Source organism: Stegastes partitus, unplaced genomic scaffold, assembly GCF_000690725.1.
Source record: "Stegastes partitus isolate 25-593 unplaced genomic scaffold, Stegastes_partitus-1.0.2 Scaffold1140, whole genome shotgun sequence".
Taxonomy (NCBI): Eukaryota; Metazoa; Chordata; class Actinopteri; family Pomacentridae; genus Stegastes; species Stegastes partitus.
This window is the reverse complement of record NW_007578871.1, coordinates 223,905-250,824: the sequence shown is the minus strand read 5'-3', so window position 1 is coordinate 250,824 and position 26,920 is coordinate 223,905. Positions and strand designations below refer to the sequence as shown.

General features: G+C 42.9%; 1 protein-coding gene and 2 non-coding genes across 4 annotated transcripts in view; all 3 read left to right on the top strand.

Annotated features, from left to right (window-relative positions):
* The first annotated feature begins 7,511 nt into the window (after positions 1-7,511).
* On the top strand, positions 7,512-7,584 carry trnat-ugu (transfer RNA threonine (anticodon UGU)). Its single transcript has one exon. It is a non-coding gene; the product is annotated as a tRNA-Thr (tRNA).
* Positions 7,585-9,157: 1,573 nt separating this feature from the next.
* Positions 9,158-9,230, top strand: trnak-uuu (transfer RNA lysine (anticodon UUU)). The gene has a single exon. It is a non-coding gene; the product is annotated as a tRNA-Lys (tRNA).
* A 3,140-nt stretch (positions 9,231-12,370) lies between these two features.
* LOC103368287 (ribosomal protein S6 kinase beta-2-like) overlaps positions 12,371-26,920 on the top strand; it is a 16,272-nt gene continuing 1,722 nt past the window's right edge. For both annotated transcript variants that reach the window (XR_520767.1, XM_008296613.1), the window contains exons 1-15: positions 12,371-12,559; positions 15,407-15,461; positions 15,800-15,837; positions 15,942-16,056; positions 17,257-17,325; positions 17,445-17,592; positions 18,128-18,185; positions 18,314-18,414; positions 18,572-18,662; positions 18,852-18,942; positions 20,696-20,803; positions 24,132-24,194; positions 25,672-25,749; positions 25,941-26,048; positions 26,201-26,313. Coding sequence is in view for 1 of the 2 variants with exons in the window: in XM_008296613.1 (XP_008294835.1) it covers positions 15,408-15,461; positions 15,800-15,837; positions 15,942-16,056; positions 17,257-17,325; positions 17,445-17,592; positions 18,128-18,185; positions 18,314-18,414; positions 18,572-18,662; positions 18,852-18,942; positions 20,696-20,803; positions 24,132-24,194; positions 25,672-25,749; positions 25,941-26,048; positions 26,201-26,313 (1,235 nt within the window). In the remaining variant the exon portion in view is untranslated. The remainder of the gene's footprint in view (positions 12,560-15,406; positions 15,462-15,799; positions 15,838-15,941; positions 16,057-17,256; positions 17,326-17,444; positions 17,593-18,127; positions 18,186-18,313; positions 18,415-18,571; positions 18,663-18,851; positions 18,943-20,695; positions 20,804-24,131; positions 24,195-25,671; positions 25,750-25,940; positions 26,049-26,200; positions 26,314-26,920) is intronic.

Below are 26,920 nucleotides of genomic sequence, written 5' to 3'. Positions count from 1 at the left end.
TTTGTTAGCTAGCTGTGCAAACGTACCTGGAAACCAGGATCTGTAGAGCAGCTAAGTGTCATTATTCAGATGTCCTCATAACGATGAGACGAAGCAGAGGGTGGATTGATTTTGTGACGAGTCACGGCGATGGAATAACGAGGGTCACCGCTGACGTCCACCTCTACAGTGAGCGTTCTACACCAGCTAGTTTTACTAATTTTCATGAGAGACAACTGGGATTGACAGACTGATGAATGAGGCTGAACCGACTACGTCCCTCCTCGGCCTCCACCTTCCATCCCCGCCGACATCGGCTGCCGTCGCCGGAAACACACGCCCACCAAAGACTGCTTCGCTTAACTTAGTTTAGAGCAGAGGAACAGTGTTGATTCTTTTCCCCATTTTGAAACTTAACTTGTAAATTTGGCAGCATCTGTTGTGCAGGTTTACTCCTGCTTTAGACAGACTTTAACCAGGACATGCTAAGTGTGAGATCTTTGTTTCAAATATAAATATCTCAGAATCACCTCTTGTGTTGCAAATTAAAGATGTAAAGTTGAAAGGAAGAGGATGCAGATCTGCTGTCAGATCTTTTCTGTCTTCAGGAAGTCTTGTTTGTTGCTCTTAGACATAAACAACTTTGTAGAAGCATGAATGTGATTAGAGCGAGCCCGATGGCCTGGAAAACTGTCTGAAAAGTCAGAATTTTAAGAAACATGAAAAGCCTCCAACAGTTGGACAGAAGAGTGACCGCCGCCGCCGCCGCAGTAACGTCCATCGTACCTGACTAGTGATCTCTGGGAGGTGCAGAGCGGGAACACCACACTGATGAGCAGTGACGCTGCGAGGGAACGTGAGCTCCAGCTTGCATCGAGTGTTTCCTGAACGCCGCTAAACGCTTCGCTGTCTGCGGTGACGGTGCAGAGTGCGTCGGCGGGGCATTTAAACCGTTATTCTGCTGCGATTCCCAACGTGAGGAGGAAACCTGGTGTCCTGTAGAGGCTGGTCTGCACATCTTGTTGCTCGCTGTGTCCGTCTATATGGAAAAGCCCAAAACTAGCCCATAATAGCCTCATCCAGTCTATTAGTTTCCAAGCAGGAGAAACTTAGTAGGTACACTAAGTAGCTCTACATTGAAGAAAGCTTTGATGAGAGTTTTGGTTCTTCAGCGTTATATTAGATCTTTATCAAATATCGAATCCTGTTTTTTGTTTTTGTATCTTTTTGTCCTTTTCAAATATCTTATATTTAACTCTTCGACCTCCAAAGCAGATTTTTCTCTACACAGCACAACCACAAAAATTGGAAAGAATGGAACATACATGTCCAACATTTCTCCGAGTGTCCACAGGTGTTACCAGTGCTGGAAGAAAAGACGTCTCTACATAATATATGTTTTCCTCTTTAGATTTTGATCTAGTTTCTCTCTGCTCTGTGTGAACACAGCCTGCAGTTCAGCCAAAAGGTCGCTGAATCTTTGTCAGAACTAAACCGATACTGAAATTCTCACTGGTGAACAATCTCTGGTGTTACTTTCACAACTACAAAAGGACAACATCGAATCCAATGTTTCTGGCAGCAGGAGAACCAGACTAACTGTGAACACCTCCATGTTTTTACAGCGTTGAACTGGTCCAACCGAACGGACGCGACCACGTTTAGCTCGCTTCGTGTTTGTTAAACATTCACTCAGAGAAACGTGCAGAGAAAGACGGAAAACAGATGCAAACAGAGATAAAACATAACCTCTGAGACACAGAAAAGGAAAACCAGATGCAAAATGACTGCTCAGGCAATTACAACAACCACAAAGAGACCCAAACCAATAAAAAAACAGAGCAAAAGACTCATAAAATGACCAGAAAGTGATTAAAACTGACTGAAAGAGAAGCCAAACGAACAGAAACACTTCAAGCAACTAATAAAAGCAAACAACTGCAAAGACGGAATGACTCAAAACAAATGCAGAGAGCCACAAAAAGCAACAAAGAGACACAAACACGCACAACAACAACAGAAAGAGAAGAAACCCAGAGAGACGGAACCAGTCGGATGTCAAATTAGCAATATGCAAATGAGTCACAAGCAGCAGCAGCAGTTGGACTTTCTGGATGTTCTCACAGGTAGACGCACCAAAACAACGAGAGGCTTCCTGAACAACCAGCGCAGGAATCCAACATTTACTCAAGTTCTGCCTCTAAGCACGATCCTGAGTAACTTTAATATTTACATTTTTTACTAATTTATAGCTCTACTCCACTAGAATTCAGAGGAAAACATATTTTATTTTACTCCACTACAGTTATTTGCCAACTTCAGTGATGCTGTAGATTGACTTTAATCATCAGCAAATAAATTATGATGTAACATTATGGATCAAACTTTATTGATCCCTGAGGGTAATTTCACAGGCAGCAGGTGCAACGTAGCAGAACCGCTGCACAGCTGTGATCAACACAAGAACGCATCCATAATTAGAACTAGCAATACGTCTATCTAATAAAACATGTAAATGCATGACTTTTACTGGTGCTGTTATGCTGACTGAAGCTACTCCAGTACTCGTTTCACACCTGCACACGTTTCCTATTTGCACATTAACTGATTCACTGCAGGCAAAATGCCCAAAAGCTGCAAACAACCCGTGAACACCCTTAAAAGAGGCCCAGCCTGGGGCGCCGCTATAGCTCACCTGGTAGAGCTGGTGTCCCATGTACAGGGCTACAGTCCCGATGTGGAGGTCATGGGTTCGAGTCCCGCTCATGACCCTTTCACACATGTCCTTCCCCCCATTCTTCTCCCCCACTTTCCTGTCTCTCTCTCACTGTCACTATTAAATAAAGGCACAAAGGCCAAAAAAATTTACTTAAAAAAAAAAAAAGAGGCCCAGCCTAACTGAGACTGCTCGGTTGGACTTATTCACCATCGAGTCAAACAGGTCGTCTGCAGGGCTGCGTTTTGTGGGCAAACCAGGAGGGCAGATCATCTAAAAGCAGCAGCGAACAGTTCATGAGGTCATGAAGGGAACAGTGCACCCAGAGAACCCGCTACAGCCGCTCCATCAGTGCTAGCTAAGCTCTGCCATGTTGGTGTTTGGTGCATTAAAAAGAGCAACAGCGGGAGAAATATACCATTCAACACAAAGTGGCGTTTTGCCAACTCATGACTGGACGCTAAGTGGAAACGACCACCCGTCATCTTCCACCGCTCTCCTCCTTCCCTTCGTCTTCCACTTCGCCCAACTGGTAACAAACTCTGAGATCTGCTCGGCTTCTCCTCGGACTTCCACCTCGTGTCTCGCAGCCACGACGGAGGAACTCGCATCTGTTTGGGAAAATCCGACAATGGCGGAGGAGCGAGAGACAAGAGAGCGTGAGAGGGGAGAGAACACACTCTCCCCAATTATCTCGCTCCTTCCACAGAACACACACACACACTTTCTGTCTCTCCCGTGTCGAAGCAAAACCCGAAAGGCCCCTGGGACATTCGCCTATTGACGAAACTAAACACTCGTACAAGAGAGAGGACGGGGGGGAGAGGGTGAGGGACCCCGGGAGGAGGAGGGGAGCTCCAGAGGGAGGACGACTGAAGTGAACTCTCTGCTCATTAGGCCTTGAAATATTCCATTCTGTCCACAGAATCAAGGTCTCTGTGTTTCTTGTCTCCGTGTTGGGAGGCTGCTGCAGCTGCTGTGTGCCTGTATGTGTGCAGTGCCAGCGGATCAGGGCTAAAGTATGCGGCTAACTCGCTGCAGCGATGGTCATTTACAGCTGCTCCAGACCGTCATGCTGCTGGAGCCACCAAACGCAGGCCGTGGCCGCACAGCGAACATCTGCTCCGCATCACAGATTCACTAAAAGTCACAAATAGCGTTGGCGGTTTGTTGTGGTGACTTTTCTCTCGAGTGCTATTGTTCAAGTCTCAGTGCCGCGAGCCAAATGTGAGCACAATAGGCCTAATTCCTCACAGCTACAGCACAAACTGGAACTTATTAGCACACGAGCAGTTATTAGAACTTTAGTCCCAGAGCGACATGTTGAGTTGATTTGCTGTCATCCTACCAAAGTCTCACTGGGTGACAAGTTCTGGTGTTACTTTCACAAAGAGAAAAGCGCTTCATCAGCATCTTTCCAGGATGAATCCATTATTTTTTTGGACTACCTGTGAACACCCGTTGAACTGGCCCAACCTCATGGAGACGGTTAGGTCTAGAACTTATTTCATGTTTACTCGGAGTTACTCGTCTGCATTTTGTTTAAACAGAAAAAGTCAATCTTGTCAATCAGTTTCATTCAAACTACCTCTGAACTCTGATCCCAGTTTGTTTTCTGGTTTCTTGCCTCCTCTACGACAGTAAACTGAACATCTTTGGGTTGCGGACAAAACATTTGTCATCTTTGGAAACATCGATTTGACATTTTCTGACATTTTCTAGACCAAACAACTCACACATTATTCAGCATTAAAACATAATCACGGGCTGCAGTCACAACCTTCACAAGCTTCAGTCTTCTGGTCCACATTTTAGCCAAAACTCTCCACACATGTCTCCAGATACAGCGAGCTGTGGTGATGTGAAATGCACATTTGTCCTGCTATTTTACACCCAGACCTAGAAATGCAATGCCTTTGAAAACACACAGATGGTGTCTTTTGATTCCACATATTGCATATTTCCCCCATATTGACCCAAATAAGTCTTGTGCCAACATCTGGCACACTGTTGTTGGACAACAGCAGGATCACAGAGCAGATCCACTGAATCTCTGTCAAGTTATATTCAGGTTTTCTGATGCGAGAGGTCCGGACAGAAGCACCGAGACCCTGATTTAGGACGGTGCAGATACACAGCGGTGTGTTCAGGGCTGAAGGTGTGACCACAGTGAGCAGTAAACAGCATCCAGATGTCAAAGAAGCAGATTGTACATTAATGCACAACAACCGTTTTAAAGCCACTTACACTCCCTGCTGCAGTGCAATGGAAGTTTTATGACCATGAAGCTCCAATAAACAGACAGGACAAGCTTTCACACACCCCCAGCCGTCTTACCTGTGTCCTGTCTGAACTGGTGCATGGACTGGAGGTCTATGATGTACGGCGAGAGGCGGCTGTCCACCTGGCCGAGGACCACGCTCCCTCCGCGGGGGTCGCTGCTCCGGATGGCCGCCTCTATCTGGTGGGAGACGGCGGGGCTGTAGGGCCGCCACCGGCCGTGTTCGTTCAGCCATTCCCACACCACCACGGCAGAGGCCAGGAGCATGTTGTTACTGTTGGCCCTGGAGAGCAAATTAAAACATGAAATAGCAGGAAAAGCAGTGAGTTGCGCAGCTCCGAGCGCCGCTAAGCCGCTCGGAGACGAGCCAAAATCAAGGCTGTGTGCCGGAGGCAGAGGCCAGCCCCGGACCAGGTGCCATTTACACACAGCGGCTTTTTATGTCGCTATCAGCTGTAATCGAGCCCCTCCACAGAGTGTAAACCTCGTGATAAACAGGCCGACGGTGTCCCGGAGCTAAAACAAAGCGGGATGCTGTCTTACATGGAGCCGCGGCCGAGCTAGCGCCGGGAGCAGGCGGCGCATTCTTCTGCGGAGATCCGAGCTCCTCGCATGGCCGAGGGGAGCCTGAAATCACGGCTGTGGTTGTTCGAGCACCGCGGTGTGATGTCGAAACAGCGGCGGAGCGAGCAGACACCAGAAGCGGGCCCGGACACCGACGGTTCTGTTGTGCTAGTGCCGCTCCAGACGCACGGCTGGCTTCTCCAGCGACGGCCTTCTGCCTTCTGCCTTCTGCGGGAGGAAATCTGCTCCTCCTCGGTGGGAAAACAAGAAAAAAAAAAAACACGCTTCTGTGGTTCCTCGTCGCGGAGCTGCAGCTGGATGTATCTGTTCAGATCCAGCCTGGGCAGGGTGTACACAGCTACAGCTAGTGTGTGTTTTTCTCCCGTAGTTTGGGGCGTAGCAGAAAGAAAGTAGTGGCTTCCAACAGCGCAACCTCAGTAGTAACGACTCCCCAACCTCACCCGGAGAGTCCGATCAGAACCGGTTCAACTGGTCTGCATCCCGGGAGCGCTCAGCAAAACCCCGGAGACTCGTAAACACATGCGCCTTTGGCCCCAAGGTGACGCGTTAGTGAGACTTTATTAAGATTTTGGAGTTCGCATAGAAGTATTAACTGTATTGATCTCATCAGGTTTGCAGCTTTCACAGAGTTTAACTGGGACTTGAAGTGAATAAAACACTCACCTGTTGATGTGATCTGCGTCCACCCTCCTCGTCGAAGACTTTTGGAACAAAATCCAGGAGCGCAACGCACCTCTTCATGAATTCAATCTACCCTTTCGGCTCCACCATGGCTCCTTCTGTCTCTCCTTCTACCCCGACAAAGCCAAAAAAAATATCCTGCCTTTTAGTTCTCTAGAATAAAATATCCAAACAGAGAGGAAAGTGATTCCCTGATGGGTTAAGAGTACAAAAACGGTGCGTCCATGGTGCCGTGAAGTGCCATGTTTATCCAAAGTATCCGAGCGCGTCCATCTTCACCTTGTTGTAGGAAAACTTGAGTGTGCAGAGAGGACAGCAAACCCAGCCACCCTCCTCCAGCTCCTGCCCCCCCCGTCCACGCCCAGAAAAAACCCACCCGTGGTGCTCGGGGGTGGACAAGCCACAAATCACTTCTCTTGGCAGCACCGTGAGGCGCAGCTCTGCTATTTACTGCTGCGAGCTTTGACCTTATCTGACATACTTTCAACGTTACCGGTCGCCTTTCATCGCGCACCTGTGCACGTGAAACAGGAGAAAAACGCACGCTGTAATCCCGCCACCTGCTGCACGTGGCAGCAACGCTCAACTTTCTCTCTGGCCACTTTCTAGTTCACTGCTCGGATTGTTTTAATGAAGAATTTACGACAGATTCTTAGGTTTACTGGCCTTTCAAATCTGAGATGTTACAAAAATGTGTGCAGAAAAAAAGCTACACCACCAAAAAAAATGCTTGAAAACAAATGAAGGCATTTATTGTCTTCATCAAATGTAATTTTAATGTGTTAATTCGTTCTTTTAGTTGCTTTAAACATCCACATTTATGTTTTAAACCGTCCCCAGTGTGCTGCAGATGTTGTTGTCTCGGTGCAGGTGGTGACATGCTGCCACCTGCTGGACACACGAAACCTCACATGAATTTCTCTCAGCAAATTGATCACAAATTATTCAAGTTTAATGCAGCTCGGGCGTATTTTAGAAGCCTTGTGAACATTTTAATATCGTCGGTTAATGTAGTGCATCCGTCGTCATTTCAGCCGAGGCTCCTACGTCTCTCTGTTCGCCTCCTCGTTCCCCGTTTACGTCGGCTCACGGAGATCGGGGCGTATCCCGGCGTGCACTGCGCGACAAAGTTTACTTGTTTCTCAAATAATTGCAAAACATAATGAAAAAACGAACTTAAATCACTAAACAATGGATAGAATATTCCATACGTCGTCCATCCGAATGGAAAATATTTAGGTGATTGTGACGTCATACGCCTTCATCACAGGCTCCATAGCTCAGGGGTTAGAGCACTGGTCTTGTAAACCAGGGGTCGCGAGTTCAAATCTCGCTGGGGCCTGCGAATCATTTTTCGTTAGTGACGCCGGTATTGGTTGGCAGGGTAGAAAATCTTTTTGATACTGTCGTAAACCTTGTGTAACATTACAAAAACGTACATATGTTGTTAGGCTTGCGCACAGTAAGAGGACTGAACTACGACCAGGTTCACATTTAAAACCACCTCATAAAAATTGGTCAACTCTGAACTGGAATGACCCAGAGAGTTTGAAAATGATTGAAACCAGAGTTTGTAATTCATCAACCCCTTATTCCAAATTGTAAACAATAAATAAATACATCTCTGTTTTTTTTTTGTTTTTTTTTTAAACGTTTGCAACCCATTAGACTGGGTCCAGATCCAAAGCCGCTGTGTATAAACAGGTCAAATCTGGACTAGATTATGGCAGCGAGGCCGGTGATTCTTTAAATCACAGTGTCTAATTTGTTATATATTTATTTTATTTGTAAAAACACAAAACAAAAAACCTCATCTGGACTCCATTAAAACCAGGTTTAGATATACAATCACATCATATAAACTGATTAAATCTGGACTAGATTGTCCCTGGAAGGTTAAAGAAGAGAATAAAAAAAAGACAGTGAAATCTCTCTCTTGCTGCCTTCACACAAACAGAAAAAAGGTTTCACAAATCAGCAATTGTGTTTTAAAGATTCTCCAGTCTGTCTGTGACAATGTAGTCTATGTTTGACCCGTTTGACTCTGACTTGACTTGATTTTACATCTTGATCTACTATAATGTGGTCCAGATCAGGAAAAAAAATAAGCTGTTCAAGCTGCCATGTTTACACATAGAAACTAATTTAATTAATTAGAATCTGTATTTTAATTAATCTTCTGCCTTTCTGTCTAATCCAGTCCAAATTTGACCCGTTTATATAGATTATTTTCTTTATCCTTCTGATTATATATAGTGTTATTTTTTTCCACATTTCAGGCAAAAAAAACAACAAAAAAAGATTAAATAAAAATGTGTACAGATGTACACATATATACATATATATTGTGGTTTTGACCTACACTTGATCTGTTGTGGTTAAGATGTTAAATCGGGTTTCTAAGTGGTTTTCAGACACCATTAAGGATTTATCTAAAAGCCTATTAAGGTTTTACATTATAAAGGACTGGACAAATCAAAGTCTAAGTCAGGTTTCCCTGAGCTGAATCAGAAGCTGTGAATCGGAGGCTAACTTCAGCGCTGCTAAGCTAACGCTAACGGCAGCTAGCACATTAGCCAATAACATTCGACTTAACAGGTAGCTAACTGGCTCAGCTAGCTAGCTAGGTAAGTTCTGTTGTGTAGCTTACTGTCATTTTTATGTCGTATTCTTGGTTTCACAACCGAAGAAGTTTTAAGTGTTTTCCCACAAGGGATATACGGACTTAGATGAAAATGTTATGAATTTATTATGACACATTAACGCACCGTGAACAGTGTCCGGCCTCAGGGGGCGCGCTACGGGTCAGGTGTATTCATCTCTGTAGCCGGAAAAGTAAGCTAAGGTACAGCTAACACGATACTGTACAGTACTGATATAATCATATCTACAGTAGCTGTAGCTCAGTCTTCAGAGCCCGGATAGCTCAGTCGGTAGAGCATCAGACTTTTAATCTGAGGGTCCAGGGTTCAAGTCCCTGTTCGGGCGGTAGTCTTTTTGGCCTCGGTGCCGTCTAATGTCTGCTTCCAATGCATAAGACCCTCATTTAGCTTGTAGCCAGCGGTGTGTCGGGCCCCGAAGGCATCTCGGGAAATAAACAAATGAGCAAATATATTATACAATAGAAAAAAACGAACATAAACGCATCATCCCAGTCCGTGTTATCAATATCACATGATTTTATTTCCAACCAGTGTTTGCAGTGTTTGCTGAACTTCTATTTATTTCCAAGATTTCCAGATTGTTGAGGAATGTACTGATCTCCAGACTTCAGATTCATAAGATCATTTATCAGTGTCATACTGAAAATATTTAAACAGATAATTATGTTGAAAATTAATTCAAGTTAACCAGTGTTAATATTAAGAAACTGTTTTCTTTTACGGCACAGAAAATGTTAGTTAGTCAATGAATGATGGCAAAAACAACTAAATGTTTTATTTTGTTTTATATTTTAGTCACTAAAATGCAAATGTATACATTTGCATGAGCCGTTTTGCAAAGCCTGTAGTGCTGAATTTATTAGCACAGAAGGTCATGCAGGTTGTAAGCCAAGCTTTAGCTTTATGTGCAATATTATATTCAGGAGACAGCTGCAGGGTTCAGTTCAGGTGATTTAAATTAAAGCGCATGAAGCAAAGTAGCCTGTACAGAAGACTGCACCAAAGAAAAAAAACTTTGCAACAACTCAAGATACAAAATGCAAGCACGGACACACACGTGAGGTATTTTTTTTATTTTTTGTTTTTTAATGGACACCGCTGTGGTTGTAACGCGCTGGCTGTTCCACTGGCTTCTGTTGGAGGCGTTGTTGATGTGCTGCTGAAAGTGGTCTGGTCTTTGTGGGTAATTTTAGCAGTCAGTCTTCCTCTTCTTTCTCTTCTTCTTCTTGTCTGTCGCTGTCCAGCGGGCGATGCACACAGCCAACACTATAATCAGCAGCCCCGAATCCACGACCACACAGCAGCAGTGGTGAGAGGGAAACCGAGAAAACTCGGGAGCTGCAACTGAAGACACGCAGAGAGGCAAAGTGGAGCTGAGGCTGAATAATTTGTTTAGGCTGACTATAAAAACTGCATTTAATGAAATCACACTGTCATGTATCTGCATATAATCACATATTTCCAGACAGCAGCCGCTCTGTTTATCTTTCAGCGCGGTAGCCAGAGACTTGTGGCGTATCCGACATCGACTGAGCTTCCATTCTGCTCTTTGAGGATCTGATGATGAGCCTGGTAGCAATTATGTGTCTGTGGTGACTTTTAATTTGTTGTTGTGGTCTTTGTAGCAATTTGGGATCTTTGCCATCCGTGTGTCTGCACATAAAACACACATCAAAAGAAGAGTGAGCTGGACGAAGCCCAAGGATTCCTACTAGCCAGATGGCGACTATCATTGCCAGCCCTGCAGAAGGAGGTTGCGTGGGTGGTACAGAGTACAGCTCTGCCGTATGATAGAGAAACATGCAGGGAAATCTACACCTTTAAGGGAAGGCCATTATAATTCCTACAAGCAATTGAGCATGACAAATTGTAGAAAGAACGAGGCCTGCCTTCCAGGCTTAATCGCATTATATAATACTGCTGGGGTTGTGATTGCCGTGTAAACTTGTCTGAATAACTTGTGTCAAAGTAAAACTGGGAGTCTGAACATCCTGTAACAGGATTTTCTTACAATGCGCCACAATAAAGTCCGTATATACACTCACCCTGAAGCTTGGCTCCTCTCTCAACAATCAAAAGTGAGTTCACATCAGCGATGCAGCAGCACATCTCCAGGTCTGTTCATCGCACTCACTGAATAATGAGGCATCAGCTGAAACCCCAAAAATACGCTGCCGTCATTAGTATTAAAGTAATACTCACTGTTGTGTCATCACAGCTTACAAAGTAAAAACTCAACCAGACTCAACATCTGCTCAGGACTCCTGAAGACAATAACAGGCGTCCTCAGCGTGAACCTCTGCATTTCAAACCGGCAGAGACGAACACAGTGGAGCAGCAGCATCCAGTCATAGTGACAAAACCTAGAATAGAACAAATGGACATCAGCTTTAACCAGATATAATAGGACTAATCTGAAACTAAATCAACTTCTGATGCAGATTTGCGATGTGTTTTTAAGCGTCTTTTACTCAGAGCATCTTTTTCCAGCTGCTCGTCCATAAAGTCCTGATCGATGAAGATCCGCCCAGATGTTCGTCCTTCCAGCAGCTTCTTCATCTCTAAGGGTCTGTCAGAGGGACTGTTGGCTTCTTGATCTCCTCCCAGACTGAGGTCCTTCCCGCTTAGTTACTTAGTTTGGTCTTTGAAGAATCCTGACTGCTCCAAACTTCTGCCATTTTACAGTTACTGAGGTTCAACACAGTTTGGTCGCAGACGTCTGCACAGAGTTCTTGATCTTCGTGGCTCAGTTTGTGTCCTCACATGCAGTGTGAGCTGTTTCTATAAACAGGTGTCGCCTTGTCTTGCTTACATCTGACTGAACTTCTCACAGATGAACCCAGTCAAGTTCCAAAAACAAAAAAAATCAGAAGGATAATTTAAATCACTGGAAAGTGTCTGAATCCCTTTGTAAATGAAAATGTCTGTTCTCTCTGTCATTTATCGTACCTTCTTAAGCATAAATCTGCAGTTTTAGCATATTAGGATTAAATCTACAATGCAATAAATTGTTTAAAAAATAAAGTGGATCTGAAAACTTTCTTAATTCACTACATTTTATTTTAATCTAATGCTCAGATTTGGCATCTAAGACTCTGCAGATGTTTTTCTGTTTCCACAGCCTCCCCTTATTATTGTTATTTATAAAATTATTATGAATCTGTCTACTTGCATAATGAGATGGAGGGACACATTGCTACTACTACTAATAATAATAATTATTGATTATCATAATTCATATATATATACTAACATAATAAGATGGAACACATTAATAATAATAATTAGCATTATTTTTATTGTTAATATTGATATTGATCTATAGTATCGCGATCAGACGAATCCTTCTTTTAACCACCTGTTTGTTTGTTTGTTTGTTTGTTTGTTTGCTTATGTGTGTGTTTGTTTGTTGTTGTTGTTGTTTTCCGGCCTGCCTCGCTGATGACGCAGCAGGTTAAAGGTTAACCAGCAGCTCGGAGCTTCATGCCGTCTACAGGAGCATGAACCGAGCCCGGACGCTTCTCTGTGTGGTTGCTGCTGCTTCGTTAGCGAACCTGTAGTGATGACAGCCTGAGCCGGTTGTGTACAAACCCCTTTTAAAGCAACCAGACTGAGAATAACAACAGGAACTGCCGGATGAAGGAGCGATCACAGGTGAGCTAGCTACTTAGCATTAGCATGTTTTCGTTGTGCTCGCTACCTGTCAAACCAGCTGTCAGCGGGACGTTAGCCAACATGTTGCACCGTCAGCTATTTACAGCCAGTTTTCAGCAAGAAGTGGCCCCTTGATAAGTTAAAGATTAACCGTGGACATACATTAGCTCAGTGGAGCCACGGCATTTGCTGTCATGTTTACTGGCATGTTGTTTTGGTTGCCATCTGACTTAGCTAAGTAGCATGCTAACGTAAGAAGCTAAGCTAGCTCCCTGGCAGCCTTTGACGCTTTGTGAATGTAGTATCACGAAATAAGGACTTAATATCTAAAACCTGAAGCCGTAACTTCTGACAGGAGCTCAGAGACGGGTTGTTTTGGTCTGTAGCCTCAGAAGTGTAGCTGTGCTGCGTTTTACCAAGTGGGAGCTAGGCTAATGTAAGGCTTTGGCCAGGCTGAATGTTTTGAGGGTTTCCCACATATTTATCATTAAACGCTGCACTTTTCATCACTTAACCAGCTACAGCAGAGGAATGTGATGCTGAAGTTACCCTCCTCTCTCACTGATGGACCAAATGTGAAAACGATAGCTTTTATTTGATCCAGATCTGGTGTGTTTTGGTCCAGATGGAGCTTTTTCTGTGTTTTTCAATGTGCTTCTCGTTTATCTATTTGACATATCTAAGAGTACTGTTTAGTGTTTTTAAATCTAAACCTGGTCTGTTGTGGTCCAGATGGTTGAAAAAGCTGTTTTGTATGTTTTCACAATCTAAAATTGTGTTTTAAACAGCTTGTCCCAGTTAATCTAGTCCAGATTTGACACGTCTACAGGTGTTTGTTTTATATTAAACCTGGTCTCTGTTGGTCAAAATAGGGAAATTACTATTTGTGTATTTTCATAATCCTCAAATATGTAAAAGTAAAACTTCTCCTGCTTGATCTAGTTTAGATTTGACATATCCAATAGTTGTTTTTTTTAAATCCAGACTTGGTGTTTTGTGGTTCAAATGGTAAACTTGGCAATTTGTGTGTTTTCATAAACAGTATTTTTCCTCTCATGGATCATCAAGTCCACATTTGAAATATCTAACAGTAGCATTTTATTCACCATCGTCTGGTTTGTTGTGGTCCACATGGCGATACTGCTGTTTCATGCATTTTCATAATCTGAGAAGGTGTTTAAAGCATTGATTCGGTCCACATCTGACATCAACACGTAGTGTTTTGTGATCTAGATCTGGTCCAATGTGGTTTGGATGTGAAAATACAACTGAGATGTTTTTTTTTTTCCCCTCAAACCTGGAACAGTTAAAACCTGAAACTACTGAGACCATTAGTAAAGGTTGTCTGTTGTTGTCTGAATGGAAAAAAATACAGTGAAAAGCTCTTGTTTTTATGTTTTTCTTTTTTTAGTTTGAATTTAATAAATGTGAAAGTGACCAATATTTGTATAAGACTTGTAGACTCAGTTTATTTTCGTGAAATATTGCAATTACAAGCTTAGATTCTGTTAATTTTCCTGCATTCTTTCTACTTTCACAGTTAATGACTCCGGTAAATAGTGTAATTTTGGCTCCCTTTGTTTTATTATACAGATAACGTGCCTTTCAAACCTGCTGACTGGTTTTTGGGGTTCAAGAGGTTAAACACAGAACACAGTTTACCAACAATAACTGGCACAAGACAAAGAAATCCTGTCGCTCAGTGTTTCAGGTTTCTCTCAACTTTTGGGCTGGAAGCTGTGAGGCATTGTTACGAAATGCCAAACCCATTGTCACTGCATGGGTTTGGCACATTGTGTGTTTACGCATCAGCATTGATTGAATCACTGGATTTTAACGGCAGTAGCGTTCAAAGGACTTTAGCAGGACTTTGTGAAGGTTTCAGGAGTTTGCACCGCAGTAGAACGATGGGGGAATAGGTCGGCCTTCCCTCTCTGTAAGGTGAGATAAACTCTGGGTTTCATTTATTTTTAAGGCCCTCACAGGGTTTTTTTTTTTTCTTTTTGCCTCCTTCCGTTACATTGCAGCTGTGTTTTAATCCGAGCCCTTACCGAACATGCTCAGACGATGGGATTATGTTGCAGGTGCAGCCTGTTTCCACTGAGCTCTGAAAATCCTGTTTCACTTACATTGCACATGCAGCCTTAAATAACCTGCATGGCTGGACTAATTTTTATCCTTTGGGCAATTCAGGTCTGTAATTTAATTTGATCTTACCTTCAGCTGTTCCTGTTTGGGTTAGTTCTTCTTGTTTTAAGTCCTGATTGGTTGATGGTTTCATTATTTTGCTGATTTGCCTTCTAAACAGTTTTATTACTAATTTCCTCTCATTTTATTAAAATAGCATCTTTTATTTATTCGTGTCTTTGCCTGACTTTATTGTAAATAAGGCTTCTACCTCAATGTGAAGGTTGATTGATGAATTAGGTGCAAATATCTTTAAAACTGTGAAACAGGACATTGACCCTGGCAGAGAGCTCCTCCGTGTGTCCTTCCGGTTTAAATCAGGATATTAGTCGTGATGTAGTTTTCAGGAAATTAAATTTAAAAGCTGTTATGATGGAACACATTGGAATTGCTGTGTTGTTGTTTTTCCAATTACCAAAATTCTTGTAAACCTAATATTCATATAAAGCCGTCAGACTTAATCGGATGTGATCAGCAGTTTTCTGTTGTCGGATCACCCAGCCCATTATTCACAACCGACCTGGTGCACTGTTCCTGTGATGCCTGTTCTCTCTGTCAGTACAGATAGTTACAGGTGTATTCTTTACCTGTTGCTCAGCTGCTTCAGTATTTTCCGTAGCTGGACATCAACTCCGTTTGACTGTGCGGTTTCCGTTTCAGGATGGCAGGAGTGTTCGACATCGACTTGGAGACTGAGGACATCAGTGACGCAGAGGTCTGTATCCTGTGGTTATTGATATAACTGATCAGTTAATGCCTTACGGAGAAAACAGCAACTGAATTATTAAAAGTGTGCTGTCTTGGCTCCGATGCAGCCGTCTCTCTTTAACTGTTGTCACGTACCGGCCGTGTATTTCCAGTTCCAGATATCATTATCAGCCTCCTTGATTAACACTAATAAGAACCAGGCAAATGCATCAGTCAACCCCTCGAAGACAATACTTACTTTCAGTTTATTTCTGGTTTAGACGCGTTTTGGTCACGTGATGCGTCCCTGTGATGTACGTGGTGAACTGTGTCTAACCTCTTTGGCCCTTTGCTTTCTGTCCGTAGGACGATGTCTGTGACTTCACTGTGGCAGAACCTGAGAAGTACGTTGAATTCACTTTCAAATTAATACAAAATCGATGCTGATTGTAACACAAAAAATACCTTATCGTGACACTGTTGCTCTCCTGCTTGATTCCCATCCCAGTGTTCAGACCGAGGAGGTGGAGTTGACCAGTGAGAGTGTCAACAGGGACAGCGAGCGGGTCGGACCCGACTGCTTCGAGCTGCTAACTGTGCTGGGAAAAGGAGCCTATGGCAAGGTGTGTTACTGAGCACTAAGGCATGCGCTCTGGTGGATACATACATGTGTTCAGCACCTTTTGAAATTTGCACAATCCCTCTTTTTCACAAAGGAAGTGTGATGGGTCTATGTACAGTAAAGAAAGTACAGAAACATGTGCATTTTCTTGTTATTTTTGAAATATAATATGTGTGATCCTTACGTGAGTGAATTCTCAGTTCCCAATGCAGTTTTTTTTATTTTGGCCCTGGTGAGTCTCCTTCGGTGCTGGCTAAAACCTCTTCTGATGGTGCCAAAACTTAATCTGTGCAAAAAAAAAACTTGTCAGTTGAGTTCGACGCGTTATTTTCCATTTAGTGCCAGCAGTAACAGTCATCAAGAGGCAGTGACATAAAACAAAGAATGTTTCAATCATCACATTTTAGGAGCTGGAACCAGCTGTTGCTTTATGTTTTTGTTTAACACAAGGTAAAAAGTTCAGAGACTGAGCTTATATAAATCAAAAATGGGACTTTTGGACTTAGTGTTCTTGTCCAGCGATACAGCGCTGCCAATGCTTCTGCAGCACTGTAATGTTCCCTGGAAGTAACGTTACGCAAACACTTCAAAACACCATCTGCAATGAAGTGAATCTCCTAATCTGTGTAAAAATGATCACCCTTCAACTTGAATTCCATTTTGGGGAAGAGGAAGAAGTCACCAAATCTAGTGAGCAGGGCAGGTGCAGAGAGAGGATTTTGTTGTTTATTTACAACTGCACGCCTCGACAGGAGCACACACACGCCATCGCACCACAGTTCAGGTCATTGGCACCAAACATCCTCCCTGACATGTCTCAGGAAGTTATAGTAGGACTGTAGACTCTCGTGAACAAGTTTACGGTGCACAGTCCTGACCTGATGCTGGAAACCGCAGCCTGCTGTTTGGTCTCGTGGTGCTCGCCGCAGACCCACTTCTGGTCCCCGTGATGGATCATCCAGCTGCTGACTGACACACAATGTGATGTTTGCTGTCTGAGAAAGTCTGAGCTCCATGGAGAAATAACAAATGTGCACCTACCAGTGGTCACACAAACATGCAGACAACTCAGATCCAGATGTTGATAGTGACTCATGACAGTTACTGCTGCACACTTCGACCGCAAACACGCTCCGAGCACGTGCAACACTCTCTGAACCTTTTTATATCATACCATTGCCTTTCTCTCTCTCTCTCTTAGGTTTTCCAGGTCAGGAAGGTTCAAGGTGCCCAGACTGGGAAAATATTTGCCATGAAGGTCCTGAAGAAGGTATTTTGACACGTGGGCTCTGTGCTGTTTTGTCCTTTTGCTTGTTGCTCTGTTGTTTAATTCCCCTCCACCTCGTCATTGCACTGTTCCCACTCCTTGCCTCCCCTTTCCTCCTGTAGGCTAAGATCGTGTGTAATGCCAAAGACACGGCCCATACGCGAGCAGAGCGCGAGATCCTGGAGACGGTGAGACACCCGTTCATCGTGGACCTGCTGTACGCCTTCCAGACCGGAGGAAAACTCTACCTCATACTGGAGTGTCTGAGCGGTAAGGTGGAGGCAGATGGATGGCGTGAATCAGCTGTGGGGCACCTTACCTGACCCCTTTATATTTAGATTAATGTTGTGTGAAGGGACAGGAGTGGATAGAAGGAACATTTACATGATCAGAATATTCATTTTTTTACCTTTCTGAATTCTAATGAAAATGAATATTCCCCTAATAATCCTGTTTACATGACCACAGTTTTCCACTGCTGTTCAGCTGTGCAAATGCAGCCTCCCTCTTTCGTTGCCTGAGGTCAAAGTGATCCAAAAACTTGTTAATTTCCAAGTTTAAAATGTTTAAAAAGCAGATTTGCTTCTGCTTCAATGTGGGCTTTGCTTTTGGCCATGCATTTCCACGATAGCTCAATGATATCCCCCCTAAAACAAATCATATTGCAATTATTTTGATTAGATATTGCCTTTAAAATATGTCCTCATTTTCAATGGTGTACTGCTTATATGATGAAAAGCATGTTTGTAACATTGTCGCATTTGCAATATTCATCGTCTAACACATCTTTACTGTTTACCACCAGGAGGGGAGTTGTTCATGCAGCTGGAGAAGGAAGGCATCTTCATGGAGGACACCGCCTGGTAAGGATTTCCTCTCCTCGGTGAAAGGTTTGCACATAAGACGCGATCTTGAGTTTGCACGGCTTTAACGTCGTTGTGGTATTTTGATTCGGATCCTGGACTCAAACCAACTCTGTGTGTGTGCGTAGTTTTTATCTAGGAGAGATCACGTTGGCCCTTGGTCACCTCCACTCCAACGGGATTATTTATCGAGACCTGAAACCTGAAAACATCATGCTCAATCATCAAGGTAACACACCGCGTTGTCTCTAAGCACACACTGGATGTGAATATGTATAATCAATACAATGTGATTTATTTGCATCGAGGTTCAAACGTCATTTTGTGATGGTGCTGTTTCCTCTCATTTGTCACTTAAATGTAGTCTTTTGACTTGTTTTTTCAAGGACACATCAAGCTGACTGACTTTGGCCTCTGCAAGGAGTCGATTCACGATGGAACCGTCACACACACCTTCTGTGGCACCATTGAGTACATGTGGGTAACGCTTTAACACACAGTCCACACACACACACACAACGCCAAACACTTCCTGTATGGCTTTATTAGACATTTTTAAGCTGCTGTTGTCTGCTTGGTCTCGCAGTACAAACACAAGCTTCTCTCTCATTATTTTTCTCTTCTCGTAACCTCCTCGCTCTCTGCGTGCTTCTTCTTTCCTGTCAGGGCTCCAGAGATCCTGACCAGGTCAGGTCACAACAGAGCAGTCGACTGGTGGAGCCTCGGGGCGCTGATGTACGATATGATGACTGGATCGGTAAGCTACAGCTGTGAAAGAGAATTAATAACGAGGAGGAGACTGTTAGGAGGTGGTGTTGGGCTGTAGTGTTTTTTTTTTAATGTTCTTCTGATAGATTATAAATCCTCTGTTTTGAAACCAGGAAACTATTTGGCCGTATTTTTTGTTTTTTTTGTTTTTTTTGCAAACCTTTTTCAGGCAGTTACGGGCACTGACGTCTGTTTCATTTGGCTTTATCTTCTCTTTAACATCTCTAATGCAAACACAGCCTTTTCACACTGGTAACATTAACCCTACAAGCCACTAAAAGTCAGCAGATGAACAACAGCACTTATAAATAATCAACTAAATTCCTGCAGAAAGAAAGAAAGAGATTAAGATGTGCGCTGAAGTACTGGTGCACTTATTTCTGCAAGGATTCACCCTTTGCTAAGCAGCAGAGTTACGTGTGAAGGTGGAAACGTGAACATGGAAAGAGCTGATCCTAATAAATGGATATGAACATGTATGAACACACTGTGGTGCAATAATCCACCAGCTCCTGTTGTTTTATGGCTATTTTCACATTTCCCACAACCCTGCATTGAAGCTCTTTAAAACACTTTTTGTTTTTTTGTTTTCCTGACATTTTAGGTTTTAGCCAGGATGTCATGTCAGGATTGGTGTTGATATATTTAGGAAGGTATCGTATCGAAGTCAGGATTTTGGTGACGACACTAAGTGCAGGAAGATAGAAAAGTCAAAGTTGGGGGAAGCTGTTCTGGGAAGAGTGAAGCAACTTTCCAGAGCTGGAAAACAGAAAGATCCCTGTTACTGTAAGATTATTGGATAAGGACATGCTGAAGTTGTTATTTTGTCAACCTGGCATTAGCACACATGAAAGCATGGCAGCATAATGGCTGAACAAAATACTCAGTAAAGCAGTAGTGGGTACAAATGTCCTGTTGGATTATAGTGCAGATGGTAAAGTGTCAGTATTGGACCCATTCCAAAAAAAAAAGTGGTATTTGGGGGAATAATAACTTGCTCCAGATCCCCCTCCTGCATCCTGCCTCGCAGCAGTCACAGCAGGAGCCCAGATCACCCCAATTTACTTTTGTTTTTATGAAGAAGCGTCGGCTGGATGCTGAGGTCTTAACGCAGCAGCTTGTATCAGCCGTCTCATTCTTTTGATGTGCACCTCAAGCTCAGGCCGATAGAAGACGTTTAGAAATAAGATCGACCTGTGAGGACCGCCTCAGCGATGTTGAGCCTTGACCTCCTGAGTCTCTCTGCATCTCCGAACTGTTTCTTCGGAGCCCTCGGGTTATTTCTGAGAGTTTTGCTTTATGAATATGCCGTAGAGTTAGCACCCAGAGGGGCAGTTTGCAGCCGAGGCGTTTTATTAGGGAAGAGAAACAGTCGAGGCAAAAAGTGCCCCGAGGGTAAGCATTTATTTATTGACGAGAAAGAAAGTCAAAAAGAGAAAAAGTTGAGAAACTCTCCAACTGAAAAAAAAAAAACACATTCTATGTGCAGCTACACTTATTCCAGATGCAGGAATGTACAGCAGCAACCTGTGGGTGTATTGTGCTGGATCCAAACCTAATATTATTGTGAAATTCAGTCGGAATGTTAATTTATATATATCGTATACCACCCAGCACTGTGTATAAGTGATGCTGTTCATCCAAACTGTGACGGGTTCACGTCTCTGTTTACCGATTGGAGAAGCTCGCAGTTTTCATTTTCTTTTATTGACTGTCGACTGTTTCCTGTGATTTTCCATCAGCCTCCGTTCACAGCCGAAAACAGGAAGAAGACCATCGATAAGATCTTGAAGTGCAAACTCAATCTACCCCCGTATCTGACCATCGACGCCAGGGACCTCATCAAGAAGGTCTGTAACTCGTTCACACACCAGGTCCCAGCAACAAAGTCCAGAGTCTGTCCGAGTTGTGCGTAAATGAAGTGCAGCACCGTCATGCACCTAGGGCTGTAGAAAACCAAAGAAAATCTGTACCTTCTCCTCAACCAACTGAACCAGTTGCAGGGTAAAAAGAAACCAGCACTGAGCAACTCTACCTGCTAGCTTTATCAGCCTAAATTAATTCTAAATCAACATTAAAATCTAGCATTTGCAGCTTATTAAATCATTTGAAGCTGGTTATTTGCAGCTGAAATGATCAGAACATTCTGGGAGCAGAGCAGCTGGTGATGCAGCACAAGAACTATTCAGGAATTTAAAAACAAAACCGACAAGTTAGCTGCTGTTTTTTGATGATTTGCATGTTGGTTGTCGAGTTGTGGTGCACAGGCTGCTCCATTTTTTGAACTAAATGCAGCCACACCAACGACTTCTTTGGCATCAGTTAGTTGGGAGAGGACTTAAAAGTTGTGCAAACAAGTTGTGCAAACACTGCCAAGAATAATGGATTAATCCTTCCTCCTTATGAGAGCAACATCGACAGTTGTCTGACCAATAAGTTTTTGGCTGACCCAGATTCTGTAGACCTTACTGAAGTCTGCACGGGTCTCTGTCAGCAGGCCTGGAATGATCCAACCTCCATGTGGGTGATGACATGGAAGCGCTGTATTGCCACACAGGAAGACTAGTTTGACAGGGTTAGTGGCCAAATTTAAATCCATTTTATTTGCACAGAGTTTTTTGTATCACATCTCGTAATAGTGACGCCGAGGATGTACTTGTGCCGATATAGATTATTTGTTGTTCTTTTGTTTCACATGATTGGCAGGAACTAAGATGTTTCAACCCCTGCAGGCAGCTCAGAGTAGATGATCTTATTTCATTGATTGCAAAAGAAAAACAAAATTCAATGGAAGTGTGTGTGTGTAGGTTTGCCCTCTTGGATGTGGGTGACTTTCTTGCATCTAACATGAAGAGTTCTGGGCATGTGCAGGGTGTTTTTTTTTAATGTATCAGGGCTCGTGGGCTGATTTCTGCGTCTGGGAGTAATTATTTTGTGGCTTCGGTATCAGATCAGCGATTCTTAAGAATGACTCTGTGTATTGTTGGTTACCGCGGCTCACCTCCTGCCAGCTGCCTCTCGCCTCACATTCCTGCCAAGAAAAGCTCGCGATCCGTCTCCTCAGCACGAAGCCAAGACTTCGCTGCCCTTCCTCTTCACACATCTTTGTGAAGTCCATGTCTCCTTTATGCCAAAATACAATCAACGTAGGAAACACTCCAAGGTACACACAGTGACCAAATAGCTCTAAACATGCCCAGATTTCTGATCTGTTCTCTTTGTGTCTCTTGGTTTTGTGTGTTTTCATAATGGCTGTATCGAGTGCAGATCAGCCCGCGGTATGAGCTTACCTTTCAACTTTTATAAATAGTAGTTGTTTGTATGTAGCGTCACATTGTGCTCTGGGTTTAACCGCACCGGTTCGGTTTTCTCCTGCGCCACTGCCATCAATGAGTTTCCTGTTTGTGGAGCTAAAAATGAGCAGTTTTTTTCTGTGACCGCAAAACACAAAAACATCGTAAGGAAGACAAATGCTGGGATACGAATGTGTTTTCAGTTGTGGTGTGCGATGTGAGCCAGCGGTGAGTCACCACAGTTTGACCTACTTTAACCTGTACTGTAGGAAACAGTCATTGCATGGAGCTGATTGAAATGAATGAGCTCTGGATGGGGTGCATTTCCTCATTCTGGGTGTTTGAAGCATAGTAAATAACCATTTACATCTGAAAATCAGCCAAGTGTTCAGATGTACATTTTCTAATCTGATCGGTCAGTTATTTTAGCTGAGCTGGTTTTAGACTCATATTTGCATAAACTGTGAACACTGTTTTGTTCAGGGTCACAACAGGGGACATTCTATATAAAATAAACCAAATTTGACCTCCTAAGAATCAGCTGATTTTGCATGTACAATAACTTTAGTAGATTTAATAAAGCTATGCAAAGTTTTACCTTCACGCAAGGAATATTTTTGAGTTAAAGACCTTTAAAGCACATATATGTTGAAATTTTGTGCTTGTCAATTTACTTGAGTCTTTGCTGCTTCCTAAGTACAGGAGACAGGAACACGAGCTCGATGAAAGACTGCAGCAAAACACCTTTTGCATTCAGTATATCATAATTTCAATAGTAAACCAGTTTGTTGTCCATGACACAGAATAGTAGGGATGAGCCTTGCTTGACTGTATGAGAAAATAGTTTGGATGCAGAAAGAATCAGGCGAGAAAATGAATCTCAAAATGAGACAAATCTCACGTAACACCATTAAAAGTTTACACAAAATGCATTTCTGGTCAGTTATCAGAAACCAGAAAGCAAAGATGTGAGACTCAGAAATGGTAGAAAAGCATTGTGATTGTGATCGGCTCAGGATGGAGGCAATGTTTGGTTTGTTATGGGATCATCCACAGGTACAAGTTTAACTCCTGGATGTTGCTCTGAAACTTGACGAGTTGATTACTCACATTGGACAGTTATTTTTGTTTTGGCATTACAACTTTTCTGACATTTTAGATTTAAATGTGCAAAGGAGAAAAACATCTTTTGCATTAAATCCCAGAGCAGACATGTGACTCCTGGATGGAGTCAGCTTTACATTTCCTGCTTTATCATGCAGAAATTTTAGAACCAAATTTTTGTCAATATCTATTTTTATCACTTTATAATAAAAAAAATTCCTGTTGGCGGTGGAAAACTTCTATTTTAAGTTATAAAAAGTTATAAACCAGGCTAGGGCTGATACATGTTCAAACCTTCAGAATATAGACAGCAATAGAGGAGGAAAGTTTGTCTGTAATTGCGACTGAAGTGAAGATTTCTTGCTCAGAGTTAAATTCATCCGTCTCAAATGACAATTGGAATCTAATAAAAGAATTGATCTGTATTATGTTATGTTTTTTTTATGTCATTGCTCATTAGAAACAGTATTATGAAAGCAGATTTATTCTTCAGATTTTATTCTAAATTTGCACGTCTGACTTGCAAACTCCTGGCCGGGGAGCAACTTACACATCACTGTTTGCAGAGAACTCGTAGAATCTTTTCGACATGTCACAGATCCTCCCTACGTGCTTACGGCCTGTCTGCGGCCTCCACATTTCGCCAGACGGGCTTGTGTGGTACGAACCATTTTACATGTACAGGCCGTAGGAGCTCATTGTGGTGACCAAGGCTTAAAACAGTGCCCACATCAGCACGTAATCATTTGTCTCCATAGTGACCACTTTTATCTGTTTTCAGCTGCTGAAGAAGAATCCAGCCCAGAGACTGGGCTCCAGTAAAGCAGACTGCGCTGATATCCAGGTAAGTGCCTGTTTTCACACCTTCTCTGGCTGTGTGAGCTTCACACCTGCTCTCCTTATTATTCAACAAGCTACAAAAACATGTATCTAATCCAAGTGTAAAACACCTAATCATGTCTCCACTGGATGTCATAAAGTATAGATGTAAGAGGCCATTTACAAACTCAGCTGGAAGGCTGTTCCATTATCAGTGGATGTGGAGAAGCTCTAACAAGGTGTTACCTGTCAAGTATAGGATGTGATGATCTGCTTCCAGATGAGGAAATAGTGCAGATTAAGGGTCTTTTTTTAAGGCTGTATTTCATGTCAGTCTTGAGTTTCCATCATATTTTGGTTCTTTCATGGATTTATTAAAGGTCTTCTGGAAATATGACAAAATCTACTGGGTCAAAAACATTCATACAGCAATATAAAATGTTCTTTGGTCACTTTCACCTCAGTCAAATTCTTCTGGTTTCCATCCACTAGCTTCTGGTTGTATCTTTGACTAGACCGATCTAAAACCTGAATTCTGCCCTGATTGAACCATTTCTTTACCACTTTTGATGTGTGTTTGGACTCATTGTCTTGTTTAAACACCAGCCGTGTCCAAGATCAACCTTCTGGCTGATGATTTTAGGTTTTCCTGGAGCATGTAGAGGTAACCCTCTGTCTTTATTATTCCATTTACTTTGTGTGAAGCTCCAGTTTAGAGGGAGCATAATACTGCCACCACCATGCTTGATGGTGGTGTTCTTGGGGCTAAAGACCCCACCTTTTCTCCTCTGAAGATATTTCTGCTCATTGCAGCCAAATAGCTCAATTTTTGTTGCATCTGACCGAAGAACTTTCCTCCAGAAGGCCTTCAATGTGACCAGCAGCAAACTTTAGCTGAGTCTTGGAGAGGAAGAGCTTCCTTCTTCATCCTCTCAGCCCACGTTGATGTGAAACACTGTGGACACTGACCGCTGTACATTCTCGTTCTCTTATAGATTTAATATTGGTCTTCTGGAAATCTGTTGGATCAAAAATATACATACAGCAACTTGAATTGTCAGCTTTGGTGACGTAGGAGTCATCGGAAACTCAAGACTGTGATGATGTACCTGGTCTTCACAAGTGTGTGTAAACTTTAGTTCACAACTGGATGTAGCGTTGCCCCTCTAATCAACATTAACTGTAGTTTCCTGTAATTAACACGACTGCAAATTGCCACAAAATACCACAAAAACGGCTAAAACAATTTTTAAAAAACGGCAGAAAACATTTAGTGTGTTATTTCTGAAACCAAGGAAAAATTATTTTTACCTTCGTATTTAAAAAAACATAAAAATTGCTTCTCACGTCATCTCTTTTTGTGGCTATTCTTGTTGTTGGCTCTAAAAAGCACCAGATTGTACAATATTTAACTGTATTTTTTAAAAATCGTACACTACTTATTAATAATTTGGCTGTATTTTCACAGTAACGTATAAATTAGCGCTTTAATTCCTCTGCAGAAACATCCGTTCTTCAGGCACATTAACTGGGACGAGCTGCTGAACAAGAGAGTGGAGCCGCCGTACAAGCCACAGCTGGTAGGTGCCCGTTATGCCATCAAATCGCTTGTTAAATTAATATGTTCTCTTTATTCTCGGCTGGTACAGTTAATTATGTTTTATTAAATTCCACCTGCTTTATTTTCTCGAGCCTCTCGTTGCGTTTGTGTTGCACTCTTAAAATAAATCCCTCTCAGTCGGTCACCTTTTTATCTTTTGCCTCTGAGCAGCAGTCGGACGAGGACGTGAGCCAGTTTGACACCCGGTTCACCAGACAGACGCCCGTGGACAGTCCAGACGACACCTCGCTCAGCCACAGCGCAGAGCTGGCCTTCGCTGTGAGACGCTCCTCTTTGCTTCATGCAGTATTTAGGCTCTAGACAGTACAGTCAAAATGAAACCTCGGTTTAGTTTCAGGTCCTCTGTTTTAACTCCGTACTGTATCGTGGTGACATTATCCACCTGTGACAGACTTATCATTTCCCACCAGGGCTTCACCTACGTGGCTCCGTCGGTCCTCGAGAGCTTAAAAGAAGGTTTCTCATTCGAGCCCCGAACGCGACCTGTACGCCGACACAACAGCAGCCCACGCACACCCATCAGGTAGCGCACAACAACAAAACACACGAGCTTGGATTGACGTTCTGTGAGTTTATGCCGAGCTCAAATCAACCGGCGTGTCGCCCGAGGAAACGAGAGGCAGCAGAGGAGCTACAACAAACACTACTTTACAGACAGTTTTACAGATTCACCGGCAAGGATGGTGCCACAACAACAACAACTGTTTGCAAATTTAATGAAAAAAATATGTTGTTGGATGAGCATAGGATGTGAGGACGGATGTGGAGGTCACAGCTGGGTCGGAAAGGTGCTTTTTTTGTTTGTTTTTACACAATCTGGTGAGAGGAAGTGATTTATTATGATGAACTTTTAGATGAAACTTGGATTAATAGATTAGATTTCCGAACAAAACCAAGCATGTTAAAGATGAGCAGTTCAGAAACCATCGTTCTCATTCTGTTTTTATAGTCTGATGAATGGTGACATTTTGGTGATTTATTTTGAGAGATAGATTTGGAAATAGGTAGGTAGAGAATTTAAGAAACATTAGACGACTAATATATAAGATAGGGTTGGACCCGAATAGCCGACCAACCTAAACACAGAAACTGGTCTTAGGAGCCAAATGCGGCTCCCAAATATGCCCCCC